Raw genomic sequence first — 23881 nt, 5'->3', positions numbered from 1 at the left:
TTTCCTCTCGTATGATAAGAGCATGTGATAAGCGCTCAATAAGAGAGAGGAGCTTTCGATCTTCTCACACTAGCGAGAGAGAGATATGGTGAGAGCGTGGATCGATAAAACGTCCTCCTGATTTGGATGATCTCCTGTTACGATGGCTGGTATTTTGGTCCGCGCTGGTAGCGTTTCGATTGGTCGCAGCATCCCTCAAAGGCAGCGGAAGAAGTGAAAGAAAGGATACACACTTCGCTCGTCCTCTTTCCTCTCGTATGATAAGAGCATGTGATAAGCGCTCAATAAGAGAGAGGAGCTTTCGATCTTCTCACACTAGCGAGAGAGAGATATGGTGAGAGCGTGGATCGATAGAACGTCCTCCTGATTTGGATGATCTCCTGTTACGATGGCTGGTATTTTGGTCCGCGCTGGTAGCGTTTCGATTGGTCGCAGCATCCCTCAAAGGCAGCGGAAGAAGTGAGAGAAAGGATACACAGTTCGCTCGTCCTTTTTCCTCTCGCATGATAAGAGCATGTGATAAGCGCTCAATAAGAGAGAGGAGCTTTCGATCTTCTCACACTAGCGAGAGCGAGACAATGATCGATTAGGAGCATCGATAGAGCTACCTCCTGATTTGGATGATCTCCTGTTACGATGGCTGGTATTTTGGTCCGCGCTGGTAGCGTTTCGATTGATCGCAGCATCCCTCAAAGGCAGCGGAAGAAGTGAGAGAAAGGATACACACTTCGCTCGTCCTCTTTCCTCTCGTATGATAAGAGCATGTGATAAGCGCTCAATAAGAGAGAGGAGCTTTCGATCTTCTCACACTAGCGAGAGAGAGATATGGTGAGAGCGTGGATCGATAGAATGTCCTCCTGATTTGGATGATCTCCTGTTACGATGGCTGGTATTTTGGTCCGCGCTGGTAGCGTTTCGATTGGTCGCAGCATCCCTCAAAGGCAGCGGAAGAAGTGAGAGAAAGGATACACAGTTCGCTCGTCCTTTTTCCTCTCGCATGATAAGAGCATGTGATAAGCGCTCAATAAGAGAGAGGAGCTTTCGATCTTCTCACACTAGCGAGAGAGAGATATGGTGAGAGCGTGGATCGATAAAACGTCCTCCTGATTTGGATGATCTCCTGTTACGATGGCTGGTATTTTGGTCCGCGCTGGTAGCGTTTCGATTGGTCGCAGCATCCCTCAAAGGCAGCGGAAGAAGTGAGAGAAAGGATACACAGTTCGCTCGTCCTTTTTCCTCTCGCATGATAAGAGCATGTGATAAGCGCTCAATAAGAGAGAGGAGCTTTCGATCTTCTCACACTAGCGAGAGCGAGACAATGATCGATTAGGAGCATCGATAGAGCTACCTCCTGAATTGGATGATCTCCTGTTACGATGGCTGGTATTTTGGTCCGCGCTGGTAGCGTTTCGATTGGTCGCAGCATCCCTCAAAGGCAGCGGAAGAAGTGAGAGAAAGGATACACACTTCGCTCGTCCTCTTTCCTCTCGTATGATAAGAGCATGTGATAAGCGCCCAATAAGAGAGAGGAGCTTTCGATCTTCTCACACTAGCGAGAGAGAGATATGGTGAGAGCGTGGATCGATAGAATGTCCTCCTGATTTGGATGATCTCCTGTTACGATGGCTGGTATTTTGGTCCGCGCTGGTAGCGTTTCGATTGGTCGCAGCATCCCTCAAAGGCAGCGGAAGAAGTGAAAGAAAGGATACACACTTCGCTCGTCCTCTTTCCTCTCGTATGATAAGAGCATGTGATAAGCGCTCAATAAGAGAGAGGAGCTTTCGTTCTTCTCACACTAGCGAGAGCGAGACAATGATCGATTAGGAGCATCGATAGAGCTACCTCCTGAATTGGATGATCTCCTGTTACGATGGCTGGTATTTTGGTCCGCGCTGGTAGCGTTTCGATTGGTCGCAGCATCCCTCAAAGGCAGCGGAAGAAGTGAGAGAAAGGATACACAGTTCGCTCGTCCTTTTTCCTCTCGCATGATAAGAGCATGTGATAAGCGCTCAATAAGAGAGAGGAGCTTTCGATCTTCTCACACTAGCGAGAGCGAGACAATGATCGATTAGGAGCATCGATAGAGCTACCTCCTGATTTGGATGATCTCCTGTTACGATGGCTGGTATTTTGGTCCGCGCTGGTAGCGTTTCGATTGGTCGCAGCATCCCTCAAAGGCAGCGGAAGAAGTGAGAGAAAGGATACACACTTCGCTCGTCCTCTTTCCTCTCGTATGATAAGAGCATGTGATAAGCGCTCAATAAGAGAGAGGAGCTTTCGATCTTCTCACACTAGCGAGAGCGAGACAATGATCGATTAGGAGCATCGATAGAGCTACCTCCTGATTTGGATGATCTCCTGTTACGATGGCTGGTATTTTGGTCCGCGCTGGTAGCGTTTCGATTGGTCGCAGCATCCCTCAAAGGCAGCGGAAGAAGTGAGAGAAAGGATACACACTTCGCTCGTCCTCTTTCCTCTCGTATGATAAGAGCATGTGATAAGCGCTCAATAAGAGAGAGGAGCTTTCGATCTTCTCACACTAGCGAGAGCGAGACAATGATCGATTAGGAGCATCGATAGAGCTACCTCCTGATTTGGATGATCTCCTGTTACGATGGCTGGTATTTTGGTCCGCGCTGGTAGCGTTTCGATTGATCGCAGCATCCCTCAAAGGCAGCGGAAGAAGTGAGAGAAAGGATACACACTTCGCTCGTCCTCTTTCCTCTCGTATGATAAGAGCATGTGATAAGCGCTCAATAAGAGAGAGGAGCTTTCGATCTTCTCACACTAGCGAGAGAGAGATATGGTGAGAGCGTGGATCGATAGAATGTCCTCCTGATTTGGATGATCTCCTGTTACGATGGCTGGTATTTTGGTCCGCGCTGGTAGCGTTTCGATTGGTCGCAGCATCCCTCAAAGGCAGCGGAAGAAGTGAGAGAAAGGATACACACTTCGCTCGTCCTCTTTCCTCTCGTATGATAAGAGCATGTGATAAGCGCTCAATAAGAGAGAGGAGCTTTCGATCTTCTCACACTAGCGAGAGCGAGACAATGATCGATTAGGAGCATCGATAGAGCTACCTCCTGATTTGGATGATCTCCTGTTACGATGGCTGGTATTTTGGTCCGCGCTGGTAGCGTTTCGATTGGTCGCAGCATCCCTCAAAGGCAGCGGAAGAAGTGAGAGAAAGGATACACAGTTCGCTCGTCCTTTTTCCTCTCGCATGATAAGAGCATGTGATAAGCGCTCAATAAGAGAGAGGAGCTTTCGATCTTCTCACACTAGCGAGAGCGAGACAATGATCGATTAGGAGCATCGATAGAGCTACCTCCTGAATTGGATGATCTCCTGTTACGATGGCTGGTATTTTGGTCCGCGCTGGTAGCGTTTCGATTGGTCGCAGCATCCCACAAAGGCAGCGGAAGAAGTGAGAAAAAGGATACACACTTCGCTCGTCCTCTTTCCTCTCGTATGATAAGAGCATGTGATAAGCGCTCAATAAGAGAGAGGAGCTTTCGATCTTCTCACACTAGCGAGAGAGAGATATGGTGAGAGCGTGGATCGATAGAACGTCCTCTTGATTTGGATGATCTCCTGTTACGATGCCTGGTATTTTGGTCCGCGCTGGTAGCGTTTCGATTGGTCGCAGCATCCCTCAAAGGCAGCGGAAGAAGTGAGAGAAAGGATACACAGTTCGCTCGTCCTTTTTCCTCTCGCATGATAAGAGCATGTGATAAGCGCTCAATAAGAGAGAGGAGCTTTCGATCTTCTCACACTAGCGAGAGCGAGACAATGATCGATTAGGAGCATCGATAGAGCTACCTCCTGAATTGGATGATCTCCTGTTACGATGGCTGGTATTTTGGTCCGCGCTGGTAGCGTTTCGATTGGTCGCAGCATCCCTCAAAGGCAGCGGAAGAAGTGAGAGAAAGGATACACACTTCGCTCGTCCTCTTTCCTCTCGTATGATAAGAGCATGTGATAAGCGCTCAATAAGAGAGAGGAGCTTTCGATCTTCTCACACTAGCGAGAGCGAGACAATGATCGATTAGGAGCATCGATAGAGCTACCTCCTGATTTGGATGATCTCCTGTTACGATGGCTGGTATTTTGGTCCGCGCTGGTAGCGTTTCGATTGGTCGCAGCATCCCTCAAAGGCAGCGGAAGAAGTGAGAGAAAGGATACACAGTTCGCTCGTCCTTTTTCCTCTCGCATGATAAGAGCATGTGATAAGCGCTCAATAAGAGAGAGGAGCTTTCGATCTTCTCACACTAGCGAGAGCGAGACAATGATCGATTAGGAGCATCGATAGAGCTACCTCCTGAATTGGATGATCTCCTGTTACGATGGCTGGTATTTTGGTCCGCGCTGGTAGCGTTTCGATTGGTCGCAGCATCCCACAAAGGCAGCGGAAGAAGTGAGAAAAAGGATACACACTTCGCTCGTCCTCTTTCCTCTCGTATGATAAGAGCATGTGATAAGCGCTCAATAAGAGAGAGGAGCTTTCGATCTTCTCACACTAGCGAGAGAGAGATATGGTGAGAGCGTGGATCGATAGAACGTCCTCTTGATTTGGATGATCTCCTGTTACGATGCCTGGTATTTTGGTCCGCGCTGGTAGCGTTTCGATTGGTCGCAGCATCCCTCAAAGGTAGCGGAAGGAGTGAGAGAGAAAGGATACACACTTCGCTTGTCGTCCATACGCTTCAGATGTTGATGCAACAACATTGCAAACGGCGCTGAGGATCCGATCTTTAAAACTTATTGGAATTTGTCTGTTGTATGGGACTCTGTTGTTCCTATATAGATATAATGTAATTTCATCTTATGTCATTTAAAATATTGTAGATGTACCACAATATAGATAAAAAAGAAACGAAAAATCATAAAAAATTTGATTTTTTTAAACAACCTTTTGTCGGAGGGTCCTTCTAACGTTACATTTTGTTACATGAGGGGAGGAGAGGGATGCATTGCAATTATTTCGTTACGTAATTGATGGATGACGCCTTACTTCGAGGGAGCAGTAATAGTGCTGAAACCGTCTTTTCAATTGTTTTTGTGTTCTTTTCCCAACTAATTACTAATTAACAAAACAACACTAATGGGATTACATTTATTGATCGCTTCAGTTATACTTTATTGAAATCAGAAAACATCATCTTGCATCATTCATACACACCGCTGTCGCCGGCTAATATAAGTGTGTGTGTGTGTGTTGCTGGTTAGTTGGGTCGGAAGGGGCTTACATTGTGATTTACGCAGTGTTAAGGGACTTTTTTTTACTGACCATTGAACCGATTGTTATTCGTGAGACGTGAGTTGTGAATATTTCCTGCCTCCCACCGTACACTTGATGGTATCTTTTATGTGACATTCGGGGCTTTCATCACGCGAAACGGATTATAATCAACATGACACTAATTCGAGATTACTAATGCATCCGGAGCAAATCTTCTAGCCTAGAGTGGAGGTGCAATGGGACGGGATGGGACGATGTGAAGGGGAAAGGTGCGACTGTCTTGGTTTTATTAAATCGTTTCTGGTTTTCATTTGTACGTGCGCATCTCTGTTTGTTTGTTATTGATTTCGTTTTGAAATCATATTCGCATTTGATTTGTTTTCTTTTTGTTCGTCGTATTGTATTGTGTTCCTCCTGTTTAACGCTTTTCTGTTTTCTATTATCTTGTTAACGATTTTCTTTGACATGAGTGTTTTATAGACGCTTTCATGTCCCACCCGAAAGGCGTTTTCATTAATCATAGCGCTGTCACGCAGCAAAGATAGTAGACCAAAACAGAAACAGAGAAAAAAAACATAGTTTATCAATTCAATACATTCTCCGCTGCACTGTGAGTAAGAAACCGATAATGGACAATTGCAGGATTTTCCCATAATTTTTTGTTCGCTTCGCAAGAATATTTGGTTTACCCAATTTCCCGAATGGGACGAATGGGGTTCGTCCCAAGATTTATGGAGCGTTTCGCAGATTTTATTGTTTGAGTCATTTGTATTGATTTTCAATGGGGGTGCCATTAAATAGTATACGATTCAAAAATATGCAGGAAACGATCAATAAACCGGGAGCTAAACCTAAAAATATGGCAAACAACCAAATATTCATAGCAAACACTGTATGTACGAACGTATTAAAATCGGGGTCGATCGGGATTTTGGATGACGTGAACGGGGTACAACGTTACTATTGATATTTTCGTGACAAAATCGACTTGCACAGTGAAACAATCAAACATCAAAACAGACATACATTGCTCACACAAACGAGTTTACGCGCTTTCATGCATGGACTGGACGCACACGATCGAGAGAAAGGTGTTCTGATGATTCCGAGTCTTAAATTATACATTAAGAGCACCTGCACCTGTCTCTACAATCTGGTCTTTTCGCTCGCCCTAAATGCTCTTATTGTGCTAGATATTTTTATACGTGGAAATTATATAAATTGTGTGTTTAGAATGCGTTTGGTTTGTTTTGTTTTCGATTTACTCCCGTTTACGATTTTGTTGTAGTCGTTATAATGACCGTTGTTTATAATGCCACCATTTGCTATAGATTTTATCTTCTTCTTGCGTTGTACGTTGTTACTTTTCTTACTCTATTGTTGTTCGATCCTCCTTTCTGTGTGTTTTTTTTTTATCTTCATTATCGAACGGGATTTCGTGTAATTTACTTGTATGGTTTTGCTGTTGCTGTGTTACTTTTTTTCTCATTTCTCTTCATTTGTTTTGTTTTTTGTTTATGTTTCCTGTACGTTTATCAATTTTCATTGCTTGGTAACATTCTATCTGGTTCTTTGTTTCGATTTTCCATTGTTGATTTCCACCTGTGTCTATGGTATTTGTTATTGGTTATAGTATTTGTTTGTGGGATGTTGTCACTTTCACTGATTAATTTTCCCTTTTTTAATCACACCTGCAAACAAGTGAGTTGTTGAACAAACATAATATTGGAGCGTTTGGACTGTTGGCTCAATAAATGCAATCTCAATATCGTTACACATACATACACACATGCCACTGTGGAACGGTTACAGAAAACAAAACTTGAACACGAGCACGGGAGCTTTCCCCATCGATCAATCGGCTGTTACTGTACCGTACCTTTCATGCCATGCAAAAATCAATAATTTACTCGATTTACTTGATTTTTTTCTAGTGCACAACACGCACACTGAATATTTCTCTAGATGGTGTATGTGATTTTGTTAGACACTGTTTCGCCCTTCACCTTACTCCTGTCAAGCACTGTGGTATCTCTCGCTGCTCGCTATCATCATCATCATCGTCATCATCACACTACGAATCATTTCTATCATGTTACAGCCTATTTTGCTCTGCTTCACTACATTGACATTGCTTCACATGCAAATGATGCTGTTGTGTGAGTGTGTGTATATGTGTGTGTGGGTGTGTGGATTATTTTGGTTGCTACTGTTGTTGTTGTGTTATTTGTTGTTTTGTTTCTTTTGTATTTGCTCCTTCTCTATTCTTTGCCTTTCATGGTTTCTTTCGTTCGTCTGTTTGTCTACTCTTTCAATAATCACGTCTTCGTATAAGGAGTATAAAAAATATACACTTTTCTGATTCTTTTTTGTTTTGTTTGTTTCTGGGTACGTTGTTTCTCTTTGTTACGCTGCTCCGTTTTGTTTGTTCTACTTCTACTACTGCTGTTACTACTGTAGCTGCTACCCTTCACTGTGTGCTCCTTCGACGTGATTCATGTTTTCCTGTGTCTGTCTGTGAGTGTTTTACGATACACAATGTCTACACTGGTCTGCTGTTCGTTCTATGTGGTTCATACTCTTTCTTCTTCTTTCAACATTTATTTTCAGTTTGTTTGTTACGGTTTAGAAAGGAATCATTGGGCATCAAGCAAGACAGGAAGTTGCGTTACACGACATTTCTAACTTCACTGCAAGGAGAGATTTGCTTTATATATGTATAGTTTTTGTTATCATAGAGCTAGGAATCTTACGAAGCGCACTAAATGTACTCTCGAGAATGGTGGAAGAGGAAAAACGTTTTTGGTTTTTGTTTCGTTTATCGTTATATTATACAACATTGTCAAAATCGAGGTTTGTTTTCTTTTTCTTGTTTGTGTATCTGTAGTTGTATGTGTGTTACGTTCGCTACTTGCATATGATAGTATGGGATTTATACAGATGTAAGTAGTGTTGCGTGTGTACTATCTTCCTGTCCCGGACCCGTCGGCCGAACCGCTGCTATAGTTGGAGAAATTTGCTTATTTGTGGCTTTGCTAGTAAATATGGATGGTTGACCTTTCTCCATTTCTTAGTATAGTCTTTGAGAAGCAACAAAAATGTTGGTAGGCATTTGGTTTGCACACTTTACAGCAGGACAACGCGTACGAATGTGTAAATAGTCCTGGATTCATCGCGAAATTTACCACCCACCAACGAATTTACTGGCCGTATTGAATGAAAATCCGAGAATGAAAAATAATTCCTGCGATGGTAAATTTTCGAAATTAATATGCTACAATTGTTGTACAAAACTTGGGTGAAAATTTCATTTTTTACATTAATAGTACGAACAAAGCTGTTTTATTTATTTTTTCTTCATAAATGTCGCTAAGAAACGGAATTCAATTTGCCTAGAACTAACCTCCTCAATTGTTTTAACTGTTGCTCAACGTGTTTTGTTTTAATATTTTACTTCAAATTTTCTTTAAAGGTTCAACTTGTTTGGACAGGCTTTACAATATAATGTTGATCCAAAACTGAACACAGAATTCCATTGTTCTTTTTGCGACATGAGTCCTCTAGATTTTTGTTCGTTTTGCGTAATAATTTGTCGTTTATCTTTTTTCTCCGTTTTCGTGCTAAAAGATGTATCTATTTGAGAAATTATGTTTACGTTGGTGTTTCTTTTTAAATTGTGTAATGTTTTGTTCTTGCATCAAACTATAGAAAACCATTTAATTTGTTTGAGATAAATTCAAGGAAATCTATTAATTTTCTCAGCATCATCACCATTAGAACGATTTAAGCTTGTGGCTTCACTTGCAACGATTCTGGCGATAAAGAAGCGATATAAAGTAGGTTTGAAACTTGCGTTATATGGAGTACGCAACTCAATAAATGTGATGTTTATAATTTTTTTTGAAACCAATTTATCCCTCACCCTAGTGATTAACATGATATTGCAGCATGCGAAAAGAATATAGAGAAAGTGTTCGCTCCAGTTCCAGTCGATCCCATACGGGTGTGCTGAGGACTCTTGGCCTCTTTTGATTCACGCACTGGTGCGGGGGATCGACCCTTCGTCTGACTGGTCTGGCGTGTTAAATACAGTAATTAATATTAGCAAGCCAATATATGGCATGCTTTAAACAGGATATTCGTTACGTCAAGTGAGAAAAACAAAAACAGAAAACTATCTAACTGAATAAGGCTAGAAATAGCAAGTTCACTGCAGCCGCGGTCAAAGACGTATAGCACGGTTATCAATCCAGTTACGGCTAACAGCTAGCGCGGAAACGCTGAAATGCTGAAGTTGAGTACCTCTGCGGAATAGCGAGCGTGATAGCAAGTGTGGAGTATTTGACGCTTGAACTGTTATACACGTTGGACGCGGCCGCGGCGATCTCGTCTCGTGCATTTCCAGCCTACCGAACGCAATGCTTTGCGTTCAATCATCGTGTGCAATACAAAAGAATTAACATGTAACAGAAGGCAAAAACTAAAATAAAACGTAGAATAAAAGCAATAGATCCCATAACCATGAAACGATAATGTAATCAAGATTCACGTTGCAATAACTGCGCAGCAAAGTGATGCAAGTGTAATAAGAATATCATAGAAATATCGATCGAGGTTGCTGTAGTAGATGGACTGGTAGATTTCGTTCTGTACGGTACCGAAGGTAAACGCTGCAAAAGAGATAGTTCGTTTTCTTCCGCTCGTCTTCCTAACAGTGACGTTATGAGACAGAAGCATAGTTTCGTTCGTCTGTGTTCGCTAGAGTGAGTGCACTTTTGCTTTCAAGATGTCGTGCCCAGGATGTCGGGGTTTCATGCGTTCGCCTGTTCGCCTTATTATGCTTTCGCCCCGGGTATCTTGCCCAGCACCTTCGATAGGTCAACCCCGGTCAGGGCATTGATGGCTGGAGGCAGCTGTCCAACGAGACGCGTCACATCGCCCGTCGTTTGATCGTTGCCACCGATCAGAACGATCTCTTCTGTCTTCGCCAATGGCGCCGCAACTTCAGCTGCGATCTGAAAAAAAGGAGATGAGAAATAAGTTATTCATTTATTTACTTATTTATTTATTTCGACATTGTTTTCGACCGCGAGTGCATACGAATTTAATATCCTAGTTTTAAAGCTTTGTGTACTTAAATGGAAGTCAAATGATTCGAAATGAGAATTGAACACATTGTCTACAGTCTACACATTGTCAAGAGAGGGTCGTTGTATGAGGCTAAAGTTCTCCCATACTCATTTTGCAAAAATGTACGTTGTCTATGAGTTCAGGCAGGTACGTAAATGGAAATATGTTTTAGCAGCTCAGGAGGTCAATCTGATGCTTCAACAGCTTTGCTACAAACACAGTTTGTGCAACTTTTCGGCCATGTTCGAGAGATTGCAGCCCAAGCAACAAACATCGCGTGCGGTAGTCAGGCATATTCAAATTTCCCCTCGAAGGGAGGCAACGAACCGCGACTCTAATAAATTTTATGTTGCACAGATTCAATTTTCGCACAGAGCCCTATTGTTTGAGAACACCACACTACACACCTGAACTAAAAGATAGATCGGACTAGACATGAAACAATCACTTTAAAAACAAAGGATCTCTAAATTCAGTAGATTGTCGGATAACGAAACCTAATATTTTGTTTGCTCCGCCAATAATGTTCTCAATATGTGTCCTGAATGTGAATTTTTAGTCCAGTTGAACGCCTAGATCCCTTAATGCAGTGCAACGTTGTAATTCCGTTGCAGAAAAAAACACAAACAAAAACAGTAGCTGTTGACGGTACAACAGCTTCCATCGATATCGATGGAAAGACACGATACAACACTTGATGATGGAGATTTCCATGAGATTGGTCGCACACCACACACAGAATGCGTTGATTATCTCTTCTTCTTCTATTTGGCGTAACGTCCTACGCGGACATGCCGGCCTATGCAGGCTTTCGAGACGACTGTACCACGGGATCGCCCCCTCTGCTGGAGTCTAATACTATCGTCACTGTTTTGTACTCTACTAAAAAGCCTGATGGTTTTGACAACGCATCAGAATTTCCAATCGGATGTTTGCATAACGGTAGTCAGTTTAACGCAGTACCTTAGGCAGTGATTCGAGCACGATATTCATGATGGCCGCATCGCCGTACATCTTGTATACGTTCGCCTTCATACGCATCCGTTCCGCTTCCGCTTTTCCGACCTGCTCGATGGCGTACGCTTCCGCCGATCCGATCTTCTTGATGCGCTCTGCCTCGGCCCGTGCACTTTCGACCGTTTGCGTGCGTTTGCCCTCAGCAATCGCTTGCACGCGGTAACTCTCCGCCTCCGCCGGCAGTTTCACCGTGGCGTTCAGTTCGCAATCCTTGCGATTGATTTCCTGCGTTTCGATCTCGATCTGCTTGCGGCGCTCTACGATATCGATCTGAATTTCCTCGTTACGGATGCGCTGGCGAATTTTGGCAGCCTGCAGTTCGTACGCGAGCTGCGATTCTGCTTTCTGGGAGATGCAAAAACCAGAAGAAAAAAACAAGAAACGATGTTAGCTTCATGGTATCGATGAATGCTGCTAGAAAGAGCCTGCCAGCCTTACCGCCGTGTTAATTTCCTGATCAAAGTTTGCCTTCTGCAGCTTGTACATGCGTGCGTTGTCCTCGATCTTGGTGTCGGTTGAGTACTTGACGTCCATGGCGCTCTTCTCGCACTCGGCCTCCCGTATGCCGGCGTCACGATTAGCCTCGGCAACACCCGCATCAGCGTCGCGCTTCACGCTCGCCGTCTGCGCCTTACCGAGCGACTGCAGGTACTGGACATCGTCGTACACGTCCTTGATCGTAAAGGACAATATCTCGATGCCCATCCTGCCGACGTCAGGGGCCGCGACCTCGCGCACCAGTGCCGCGAACTGGTCGCGGTCTTTGTACACCTCCTCGACTGTAAGCGTTCCTGTAATGGTAGGTAGTGATGACAATAATGGTACGAATTATTCACCGGAAGTGTTTTGAGTTCTTGTGTACCGTTGTCTTGCGATGCACAGTCTTATACATAAATTAACAAAACTAGTGGAAACAAAATTCAAGAAGTGATGAATAGTATTTTTGCAAAAAAGTACAATATAAACTTTGTAAAATACCAACTGTTTGTCAGATCGCATAAACGATTCTAGAGCTCTTAACTGCACTCGGCAACTAACGTAGAAAATCAGTGATCTAAATAAACGAAATTACTGCCAGCAGACTAACATTGTCCTCAATTAATATGAACTTGAATGATCACCTTCAACAATGGTCACGTTATGCCTACATAATGAACAGAACATACTCTGCTATGCAACCTATGACTCGGGTTTACGAAGAAGCACAGCAATGATAATTTGAGGGGGGGGGGGGGGGGGAAGGAATTTATTTTATTGCCCTTGCTTTTTATTCAAACCATTACCACAAATGACAATGAAAAGGAAAGTGGTGCAACTGTAAAACTTTACATCACATTGCTAGTAAATCCAAAGCACACCACGGACCGTAAAATGCATTTCGCTACAAAAGAACGTTGATAATAGCGGCGTGATGTGTACACGGTGACACAGTACAGGGGGAGGGGGACACTTTTCATTACCTTTTGATGATACCGTACGTAGCGCCAAAGATCATGCCCAGCTGTAGCATACCCATCCAGACGAAACCCATCTGTTTGGCTCGAAACTGTTGAAACTGTTCCAACAAAGTCCGGATAGTTGGACGCTCGTCCAATGCACTCGGTACAAAACCGGGGAAGAACTTGTGAAGCACTGGACAGGAAGGGCGATCGGTGGAGGGCTTTTGATTGTATAACTTCACTCAGCCCTCGAACGATGTATTTGCAGTTTCTTATCGCTAAAGCGAATCACTTCAGCAGATCGTTGTTATAGCGATTCGTACTTTTCAACTTTACAGTCACTCGGCACTGTTTACTTTAAGCACTTTAACGGAAATTAAACTACTATTTCCTCTGTAGGACCGGAGCTTGCCGTTAATGACGCTGTAGTCTGTTCGGAAGACAAAAAATAAAAGGTCTCTACACTGTTTAATGCCATCACAAAGTTGGCTGCAGCACACCCAGCTTGGTCTCGATGTTGCTGCCCGACTGCACTCGAATGAATGCAAACTGCACTGCGCTCCGCAAGCATACAGACACGGCTAACCTTCAAGATCACGATGAACCGTCGCTCTGTGAGCGTATCGATTCCTGCAAATGGCCAATCGATTCCGTTGAAGAATAAGAAGGGAACCGCTTTTAATACTATTTATCGCTCTCTACGCGGAAGTGTAATCAATTCGCGGAAGTGGAAGTGTACTAGCACTACCACAAAACGCAAATAAGATTCGCCAGTGTTTATCTTGGCGCACACCACCGAGCACCACCTTGATGGATAGTGTAATAAAGTCGTCTTGCAAATGGACCTTCCGTGGAGCAGAAACTTGGGTCCAAGATATAAAAAAAAAACCGAGACAACGGCATTCAAGCGCAGTTTGCTTATCGTGGGGTTACTTCCAACAACTCCACTACCGGTTGATGGTTAGCGATTCTGCTGCAAGATTTGTCGCTAGTGTTATCAGCACAGCGAGCCTCCGAGCTCTACAGAACCGCGGTAAGACGGACTGCTGCTATCTGTATCGCAATCAAGCACAATCGCAGATAGCTGCCAACCCATCATCAAAAGAAATGCCATAAAGCTAAGCTTGTGTTTCTATATCGGTATCTTTGTATCGGACACCCCCGATGGGTTATTCATGCAATCGTTGTTTTGGTAACGATTGTTTGGTGCCCAAACTATTTCCAGCAACCAGTACCAGTTCACCTACCGCCACCACTAAATCAAGCATGCAACAGGAGGTCTTGCACCGTGAAAAGTCGATTCAAGCCATGTGCAAAAAATCAATAAACCGTCAACGTTCCCCTATGCTGTTTACTGGATGAAAATAGACATTCTTAGCAAACGGCCTCACTAATTCTCGGTGTAACGTTTGCGCCAAGAGGAAAGCGTCCTGTCGATGGGGCGAAGGAGGAGGGTAGGAGGTAATTTTGCACGTGACAAGCAGTTTCGACGTTGTAAAATGCTTCTTTACAAAGTAGAGCTGTTCACTTTGGCCTCTTTCGTTTGCAATGCCAATCATGCAATGGTGGTTCATGAGGGTAGTAACTAGAAAAACCTGTATCATGTAACAATTGCTTATGACCACAGTGTGGTCCATAGTAAGTTACAACTTGGCGCCAAACATCGGATCGTGATCAGCTTCGACCAAATGGAACTAGATTTTTTTTATCCACAAATAAAAATATCACACTTTTAATGAGATGCTAAGCATATTTAATAACCGCATTTCAATCGGTTCACCAGTTCATTTTAACACATTTTCTGAGACAACAGATATAACTTTTTTCTTTGTTATCATGTCATGTCATTTAGCATGGTGGTACGAAAAATGGTTTAAAAGTGTTTCACCAATGAGTGGCACTGAATTAAGCCTTGCAGCTTGAAAACGCACAGCTCGTGCCATCAATTGTAAGATAATCACATTTTGACCTTAGACAACACATTTCCAACGTTCACAACACCCGATGACGCACTCGCTGCAATACGTAAACCGCACTGGTGTTTGATGAACGGAACTAACTGGACTGGAGGCACTTGTTTGCGTTGGTACGAACCAAACTCTTTCGATGTTCACTTATCAGCCGGTTCTGAAGACACACTCACGACGCGCCGACTGCCGACACAAGTCTGATTCGAAAAGCAGTGTCAGCTGGTGACGATTGGCTCGTACTAAAACGCATTCCTTGCCACAGTTGCAGGGTTTGTGGACCCAGTTTTTATTCGTTTGGTATTTTTTCAACGTATTCTGGCAAATACAGGTGAAATTAGTTTTAGCCACATCAGCTCGCAGTACTGGTATGAGTATTTTCCGAAACTAATGAGGCCTGTTCTGTTCTGATTACAATTTGATGCGAATAAAAAAAACAACTTTACAGTAAAGTATTCAATAGAAAACTTCATTGGCTCAACATCCAGATGACTCTATTACAAGAATATAATATGCCTGTCCCGTGGTACGGTCGTCAACTCGCACGCCTTAGCTACATTCTCATCGTGGGTTCAAGTCTAGAATGGAGCATCCACCCATAAGGGTTTCGTATCATATAAGGGAATAGTTCAATCACTTAGGGCAGGGGTCTCCAAACTAAGGCCCGCGGGCCGCATGCGGCCCTCAAGAGCTTAAAATGCGGCCCCGATGACTTTGCCAGATTTAGAATAAATATTAGGTTATTTTGACTTTTTCAAAAGAAATTGTATTTTTTTACATTTCCTAGACAAAAATCAAGCTTTAGTAACACGAATCTGTTCAAGTATCGTTAGTATTTTGTTATAAAAATGAGATTTAAACGTTCACTCATCAATTATAGGTAACATTAAATGGCCCTTAACATAGTGATTTTTGAAACAATGCGGCCCGCGGGCTGAAAAGTTTGGAGGCCCTTGACTTAGGGGAATGTTGCAAGCGAGCTGTGGAAGCTGGCAATCATATGATCATGTTTAATTATGGCTCCGCAGTAGGATTTATTTAGTTTATCATGTGTACAGCTGAATGCCACAGGAAAACAACTCCAAATGATGTTTTTTTAGAAAACGTCATTGGTATCAATTCAAAACACCCTGTAAGTCTCGAAAGTCTGTATAGGCCGGCATGTTCGCGTAGAACGTTACGCCGAGAAGAAGATAAAACGTATGTATATCTTTGATAACTAATTGATCTGTTTACAAAATTTTATAATTGGTGCTGATAGAAAATAACTAAAGGCTTGATTCACTACAAGTAAGCCAACCCTGCAATGCTCACGCTCAACCCAATAGCGGTATGAGATTGAGCGAGCGTTGACTGTTAGTGTGCCGGTAAAGTGAGAGAAGTTGATTGCAACTGGACATAAAATGCTTCCTTTTCCTTTTGGTAACGCATTGTTGCATCAGCTTTTACTTTCAAGACCAAGAATGAAGGTCTCTTGTAATAATTGTTTTGATTGTTTGTTGTTTTTATTTGCAATGCATCGTACCAATAAATATCACATTATTGAGACCAGCATCGAATTCTGGTTATGAATTTTCCTGAATAAAATAGCTATCAACACTGATTAGCAAAAACATAAACACAAATTTCTTACATTATGTTTATCATAGATTGATATATTTTGTGTTCTTATTTTATGCACTAAAAATCAACGAGCACGAGCTCCATAAAATAGGATGGAAAAGCAACTTTAAGATAAGCTCATCAACTGCACCTACCGAGAAGACAAGGAAAATCAAGCAAATTTCGCAAATTATACACTTCTGCACTTTCTGGCGGACGTGACTTCGCAGTCCCGACTGATGGCTGACAGACAATATGGATGGTCAGCAGGACAAGACCATGTGGGAAGCTAAAAGTTAATGCTGTATGCTTTTTTTCTTCTCTCGAGCAATGCTGTTTACTTAAATTTATTTTTTGCCTTCACCACACCATACGGATGGTATTAACGCTTGACTGTTTGGTGTCTTTTCTTGTGGATTTTCCACGGTTCATGTGAGCTATTAGGCTATGACTCTGTTATGTTGAGCTGCACAGCACAAACGGCTCTTAGTTGGGGACGTATACGGTGATATTCATTGCATTGCGTACACCTGGCTGAATATGTCCGAAGCATTAAACTGCACAGCTTACCTTTTTGAGTGAGTGATGCGTTGATGAAAAATGAGTCCCGAGGGATTAGACGTTACTGTTCGAGTTACGCGTTACAAAAGAAAAGCAGTTCAGGAAGATCACAAATAAATGGGGAAATACATTTTTGTTCTTAAAAAAAAACAGCTGGATTTGAAAACGCTTTCTTAATTGCAGTGTGAATACAAGGTACGCATTATTTTTCCATTAAGCATAATTGATAGTTTCAGCACAGATTAGGGAAGCAAATAAAAATTAATAGATTAAAATCATTTTCATTATTCAAACGTAGGCTGAAAATACATCTATGAACACAACATCAATTGAGGACGTAATGATAAATAAGTATCAATTTAAATTAAATTAACATTCATCACTTCGTACAATATATGTTTCCTTCTTGTTTTGTCGCTTTAATTGGTTATGCTATTCGTGCATACATCCCACCTCGACCACTTACCAAGAATCGCTCGCAGGTGACCTTCGAGCGTTTGCAGGATTGTCATCTTGATTTCCTTTACCGATTTGCCCAAAAATTGCTCGCTCGCCGTGCCAAGCAGCTCGTCGGCCTGGTGGTGAAAATAATAGACGTTCATCATCTATAAGAAAAAGAAATGAAACGAGAAAGAAAAACCACAGTCGGGGATGAGAAACAGCTATCCGTCGCGAAGCCCGTTTGGGATTTGAGAGGATCTATCTCCTAGACGTGATTGACAAAAAAAAGGTAAAATCGATCGCGAAATTTTGTGTTCTTTGACGCGCGAGTTGCCAAATAGATCAGAACTAACATTTAGTCCACCGTTTCGATTGCTGGACTCCTACTACTATTTTTGTTTTCGCTTGCAAATTGAATTATTCGTGTAAAATCGGGAGATAGTTGAAATTTGTGCACACCAAAACAAAATGAATGGGTACTATTTCGAGCAGGTGCCATTTCAAACCGAAAGAAAGGAATAAAATTGATTCTTTGTGTAGGTGAACATCAAGATTTGAAACGCAACGGTCAAACGGTAAGGCAAGAGAAAAATCAACTATGCACATCAAAATTTGCAAACAAAACATTGAGCATTTAGCTTTGCGGATGATAAAATCGATGATGGAAAACGTTAATGTTGCTTCTTTTATTCGTGTACGGCAATTAACCGTGCGCAAATTACATATGGGCATTTACATTGATTTAATTGGCACAATATTTTTTACTGTTTTGGGCACATTTTTGTGATGTATCTAGAGATGAAAAATGGGTGACATTTTTCATTGATAAAAATAGCATACATGTAAGCATTCAATGGCTCTAGGCTCATATATCTATCTAATTGCAAGTCCTGGCACACCATTGATACGAAAAAGTGAAAAATAATTCCAAGTTAAAAAAACTAATTCTCATTCAAACGTGTGTCATGGTTTATGGTTACGTAAAAACATAACAAAAACAAAGAGAAAAAATTAAACACGCACGCTTTCCAACCCTAACGGTTGACTTATTTCTATGGAGCTATAGAGCGATAGAAGTACACTGCAGAAACGTATCAGAAATCTATCAGATGGAAAAAAGAAAAATAATAACTATACAACACACACACACCTTGCATTGCTAGGGAACTCACAATGGCACGCGAATGGTCACACGAAATAAAATAAACATTCGAACGAAAACCTGAGGCAAGCACGCTAATCACGCTTCTCAAGCCATCAATCTAGGATGACTGCTTGAATGCGTCTAGATTCTAGAACGTTTTTTTTTCTCTAGAAAGGAAAAAAAAAAGAATAATTAAACACAAAACAAAAACAAAAAATCAATCTTCTTCGCTAGGCACAAGAGTTCAGTAGTACCGAAACCGATTCTAGCATTGCTAATTCGAAACTGATCTCTACACTGTGATGGTTGATTTGTTTGGGATTACTCTAGCTCTAGTGGGGGAGTGTGGGCAAAAGAAAGATCGTCGAGAAAAAAAGGAAACCAAACGGAAATAGTGACGGATATTGGCGATGAGCGTTTTTGATGAAAAGAAACTGGTAGGGGAGAGGGAACTAGGCAGGGTATTGCATGAAAGTTTTCGCACAATTGGGCAAATTGGGTTTGATGGATATTGGTGGTTGAAGGAATGATTTGGTAAAGGAAAGGAAAAGGTAAAGGTTGGAAATAGACGATGAATGATAACCGACTGAATAAGGATGTGAATTTCTTTTTCATTTCTTTTTCTTATAAAAATATAAAATCAACATATAGGGATATATAAAAATAATAATGATAATAATAATACTAAATATGTTTGAAATAAAATATCAGAAAAGCTAATAAAATTTCGAAAAGCAACAACAGCTACGAAGAGAAGCTAAAAAGAAAGAGAGAAAATATATGGTAAAACTAATTATGGAACTAAAAATAACATATAATATGACTACATCAACTAAACATGTTCATCTAAATCTACATGAAAAGCATCGCTCCATGGCAGTGCAGAGGTCATCACACGTCACGCAGTGCAAATAGTACACACGAAAGTTCAAGGTATACGACTAGCTGAGCTGATCATTTTCAAACGATTGCTGTAATTGTCACCACGCTAATGTTTACATACACAAACAAAACAGTTTAAGTTTTAATAGTTTGGTTTCAACGATAATGATCATGATGGCCGCCTTCATGAGTCCCTGGACAACGCAACCCAGCGGCCTGCTGCATTTCGTGATCTCGCATGGTGCTTGTTGTACAGCCGGAATAGGGTATGCAGCATCCTTTCGCAGGTCGATCTAAACAGACACTTTCCTAAGCGCTTGAGCGCCCAATGGGACATTCGCGATGATAGTAATATGCTCGTCGTAACAACTACATAGATTAACATTGATCGATCACAGTACTAGCGGTACTAGCTGCTGAACGCTTGGAATAGATTCCTTTTTAACAATATTATTTCTAGAAGTCTAGGATTGGCAACCAAACAATATTCAATTGCATTGTAACAAAAACGAATATAGATGTGTGTACTTCTGTTGGAAGCTTGTACAGTGAAACACAAAAGCCAAAGTAATACAGGGACACAATTAAAAAAAGAGGCAAGCACCGAAATAGTGTGTGAGAACGCTTTAGCACTATTACAGCGAGCTACAAGAGTCGGGGACATAATAGCGATACACATCGGGCTGAAAATGGCATGGTGGTAACACTAAGTGATCACACACGGGTGCTAGAGACACATCAAAGAAAGGTAGAAAGAACTAGAAACTTACATTTTCTCTTTTGATCTAAAATAAAAACCAGACAGTGAATTGCTATCGATAAGAGGAACAATTAAATCTTAACACTAAGGTTAAGGACTAGAATGAAAGGATATCATATATGCTACACTACTTTGATCAAGTCTAGTTGCGGTGAAGTTGCTACCTTTACCGGTACTGAGTAGTTTAAAATTGAACGGACAACACTTTGCGACTGCACTGCCCTTGGAAAGTGTTTACCGTACGAATGAGAAGTTACATCGATGTAGAAAATTAAATGTATACAACTACGCATCTATTCGCGTTCTCAAATGCGCTAGAATAACTCGTCGGAGGAGCGCAAACGATACTGGAAGATAATATTGAAGCTCTAAAAAGTATACTAAGCTAAACAACTGTACTTAAATGGTAGAACATTTGCAAAAAAATCAATTTTGTGGAAATTTTAAATTGAATAAAAGTATTACTTTGAGATAAAAGTTAATGCATGCAACTAAAGCTATACGAGAAATAGGAATATAGTTAAGAATTGGTAATGGTAATTGAAAAAGTAATATAAACCATGTTTTTTTCATTGTTCAGGAACAGGTCCACTACCAACCACTATTGTAGTGTATAAAATAAAATAAATGTATAAAAAAATAAAAATAGTAACTGCCTATCTGCAGCGGACAGCAGTAATATGACCATAGTGGAGTTCCTGATTGTTTTCCTTTCAACTACAAAATTATTGCTAAACAAAATAAATAAAACATGATTTAAATAGGATAAATTAGACCGGACCGAACAACCAACACGGTTACTTGTCCTAACCGTATCGGCGTCCAGTATAAATACCTTCATGATTTTGCACTGTGCCACTCCGGTTACGGTCAGTGGGACACCCTGGGCCGTCTCAACCATTTCGCACATGGGATTCAGCGTCATCACCTCTAGCGAGAGGCGCTGGACGTCGGTTACCAACCACCAGGCCCATGCCCAACCGCCGACAATGGTACGTTTCTTCGTGGAGCCACAACAACCACCTGAACGAGAGTAGAACGGAAGAAAAAAACATACATTATTGTTATGTCATTATTATTATCAGCTGAACTACTTTTCGAAAATCAATTTTTGTTCTGTGTTTGTGAGTGTGTGATGGGCGTATACGACGCAAATCTAACATCCGCGTGAAAGTTGCATACATGTAGGCGCGCTAATCACGCCCATGTCGACCAGGGGAGGGTGCACGATCATTGATGGCTATTGCAACGGTGATATGGACGTGGTTTTACGATTCTAGATATGAGATCATTCATTGCGATGAACACTACAAACACACGATACGTAAAGGTCACTATTATTGCAACTGTGATAACTAGAAATGTATTACTTGAACGTAAAACGCCTTCTCTTCGTCGGTAGCCTCACAACGGTAGGTGGCGCGGATGTTGGAAAACGGCCAGCTTGGGGTTATAGCGCAGGAAGTTGGATGATCCAAAGGTTGGATTGTTTAAGTGTGCATTAGTGTTTGAGAATTTTTAAATAATCGACACATCGAGAGAACGAAATCAAATGAGCTTAGACAGTAACGTGCTTTTAATGCTTTAGTAAGTTTTAGTTGTTGTTGCGGATTAAACTATATAGGAGTTAGGTTAAGTAGTAGATAAAAGACGATATTAAAGCTCAAACCTCCTGAAACAAAAGAGAGGAAAAAGAGAAAAGGAAAAACAATGTAGCTGGAATAAATAAACTCAATGATAAGCCGCAGACGTTACACCAACAAGCGTTTAAAAGCATTTTCGGTTATGTGCGCGGTAACATTGAATGGAGTATGAAAAGCTTTACCATTGACACACATGGCAACACAAATCGATGAACGAGAAATGGAATGCCGATTGCTACGAGAAAGAGAGAGGGAGAGAGAGAGAGAGAGAGAGAGAGAGAGAGAGAGAGAGAGAGAAGAGAGAGAAAGAGAAGGAGTCCAACCGGGGAGTAGATGATTCCACCCTGTAGGAAAATGCAAGTGTCCACACAGGCGAGACAGAAAGTGAAGTGAAGCAAGCAACGTTGCTGCATGGTCAACTGCACGTAGGCAGCCCGGCTGCCAAAGCAAATCCTTGCGAGCGATATTGCATAGTTCATTCGCATGGTGTGGTTGTTTTGAGCTGTGTACGCCGATGAGATAAACCTGTATTAATTTCACAACCCCGCTTTAACGCAAGATGGAAGAAGTGCCGCTATATTGCTTTTTTCCTCATCCAACAACCGGTGGTCAATGGCGGTAGTGCAAACCGTCGGACCGTGACATTGACATTGGCCTATGAAATTTCTTACAAAAAGCGGTATTTTTTATTTTAAATCAGGCCAGTGAATGTATATGGCAAGAACTCCCCTTAAATTTAACAAAAGTGAGGGGAATCTAGACATGAAAAAAAGATTATACCACTGTCAAAATGAGATGGTTTTTGAACGGTGCAAGAAGTAGTATTTAGCGTGATTGCGTAAGCCATCGGGAAGATTCATTTCACTTGTCTCGTCCTTGTTTGTATCAAAAGCAATTCTATGTACAACAGCAGTATCAAGAAACCGGTTCCATGGTGAGCATAAGAGCTAAGAATATAGAATTTAATATTGCGAAAGGGAGGATATTACTTTTGCTGTCACTTTCTAGTCTACGAGCTCCATGGTGGTATCTCCAGAGGTACAGGTCTGGAGATGATTGCACGATCGTCAGTACAACATTCAACCAAACGTAAAGACACTCTTTCATTCCTGTTTACTCCAGATCGTGCACTGCTGGGATGAATCGAATATGTAATAAACAACCTCTCCATACAGGGGAAACAGTCGTTTCATCTTTACGGATGCGAAGATATCGTAATCAACAGTGAACCAACAGCTGGCAGTTGCAACTTCACCGATCGGTGAAAAGAAGAACGATTGGTGTATGGTAACGGTACCGGCCGACGGCAACCCGACTCAGTACAGTTCCTCCACCACACGAAAGCTTCAGGCTGAAAGCGGCGAGCTCCACCGGTCGGGACCTGCGCGATCGGACGCGTCTCGGTTCATCGTCAGTTGAGGTCCAACTTTCTTCCGTGGAACCGGTGCAGTTGAGCCGCGGGAATGAACTCCTACAGCTTCAAACACGATGCTTCGCTGATCGGACCGTGTGCGTGCGTGCAGTGAATGGAAAACCGTGAAGTCGATGAAAAAAGAGGTTCGACTCATATCCACTGCTTTAACATTGCTAGAGCAACCGTTGGGGGAGTTTGTTTAGAGCGCAAATCGGTGCCAAAAACCTCAACCGGTTGCGTTACATCAAGAACAGGAGAAACCGTCGACGCGTCCGCGACCCAAAGAAGACCTACTTTCCAAAAGAATGATGCGGGATGTGTAATCGTGTATCTTATTTTCTGTATACGTATGTGTGTGTGTGTGTTTGTGTAAGTGTGGGCATGCATGTGCTGCCACAAAAAAGTGTGTAGCGGTGATCCAAGAAGAAGCAGGCAGTCCGTGGTCGTATGACCCATTTCATGTTTTGGTGCGGACTACGTATGAGGAAATCCCGGAACGTACAGGGAAGAAAGTTAAGCCGGGAATGTATACAAGTGGGTCTTGAAACTGGACTCAAGCTGACTAACCACGATCAGCTAGATTTTCAGGCTTTAGCTTTGTATTGAATGGGGTAGTGTGTGAGTGGATTATTTTTCTTG

At 42.1% G+C, this 23881-nt stretch overlaps 1 protein-coding gene and 1 long non-coding RNA gene across 16 annotated transcripts in view; both read right to left on the bottom strand.

The window, feature by feature from the left end:
* Nucleotides 1-5110: 5110 nt before the first annotated feature.
* The window catches only part of LOC1268733 (flotillin-2), a 161293-nt gene continuing 142522 nt past the window's right edge, over nucleotides 5111-23881 (bottom strand). For 8 of the 15 annotated variants that reach the window (XM_061649028.1, XM_061649030.1, XM_061649032.1 and 5 more), the window contains 5 exons: nucleotides 21021-21208; nucleotides 17425-17533; nucleotides 11828-12180; nucleotides 11336-11734; nucleotides 5111-10257 (listed from right to left, as the gene is read on the bottom strand). In XM_061649028.1, the coding sequence (XP_061505012.1) occupies nucleotides 10078-10257; nucleotides 11336-11734; nucleotides 11828-12180; nucleotides 17425-17533; nucleotides 21021-21208 (1229 nt within the window). In that variant the 3' untranslated portion in view covers nucleotides 5111-10077. Of the gene's footprint in view, nucleotides 10258-11335; nucleotides 11735-11827; nucleotides 12181-17424; nucleotides 17564-21020; nucleotides 21209-23881 lie in introns of all 15 variants that reach the window. The other 7 variants (XM_061649021.1, XM_061649026.1, XM_061649022.1 and 4 more) reach the window with 1 other exon arrangement.
* LOC133391955 (uncharacterized) lies at nucleotides 12962-17401 on the bottom strand. The gene is made up of 2 exons (XR_009765381.1): nucleotides 14798-17401; nucleotides 12962-13258 (listed from the first exon to the last, which is right to left on the bottom strand). It is a non-coding gene; the product is annotated as an uncharacterized LOC133391955 (long non-coding RNA).

Source organism: Anopheles gambiae, chromosome 2 (assembly GCF_943734735.2).
Source record: "Anopheles gambiae chromosome 2, idAnoGambNW_F1_1, whole genome shotgun sequence".
NCBI lineage: Eukaryota > Metazoa > Arthropoda > Insecta > Diptera > Culicidae > Anopheles > Anopheles gambiae.
This window is presented reverse-complemented; position numbering and strand designations above follow the sequence as displayed.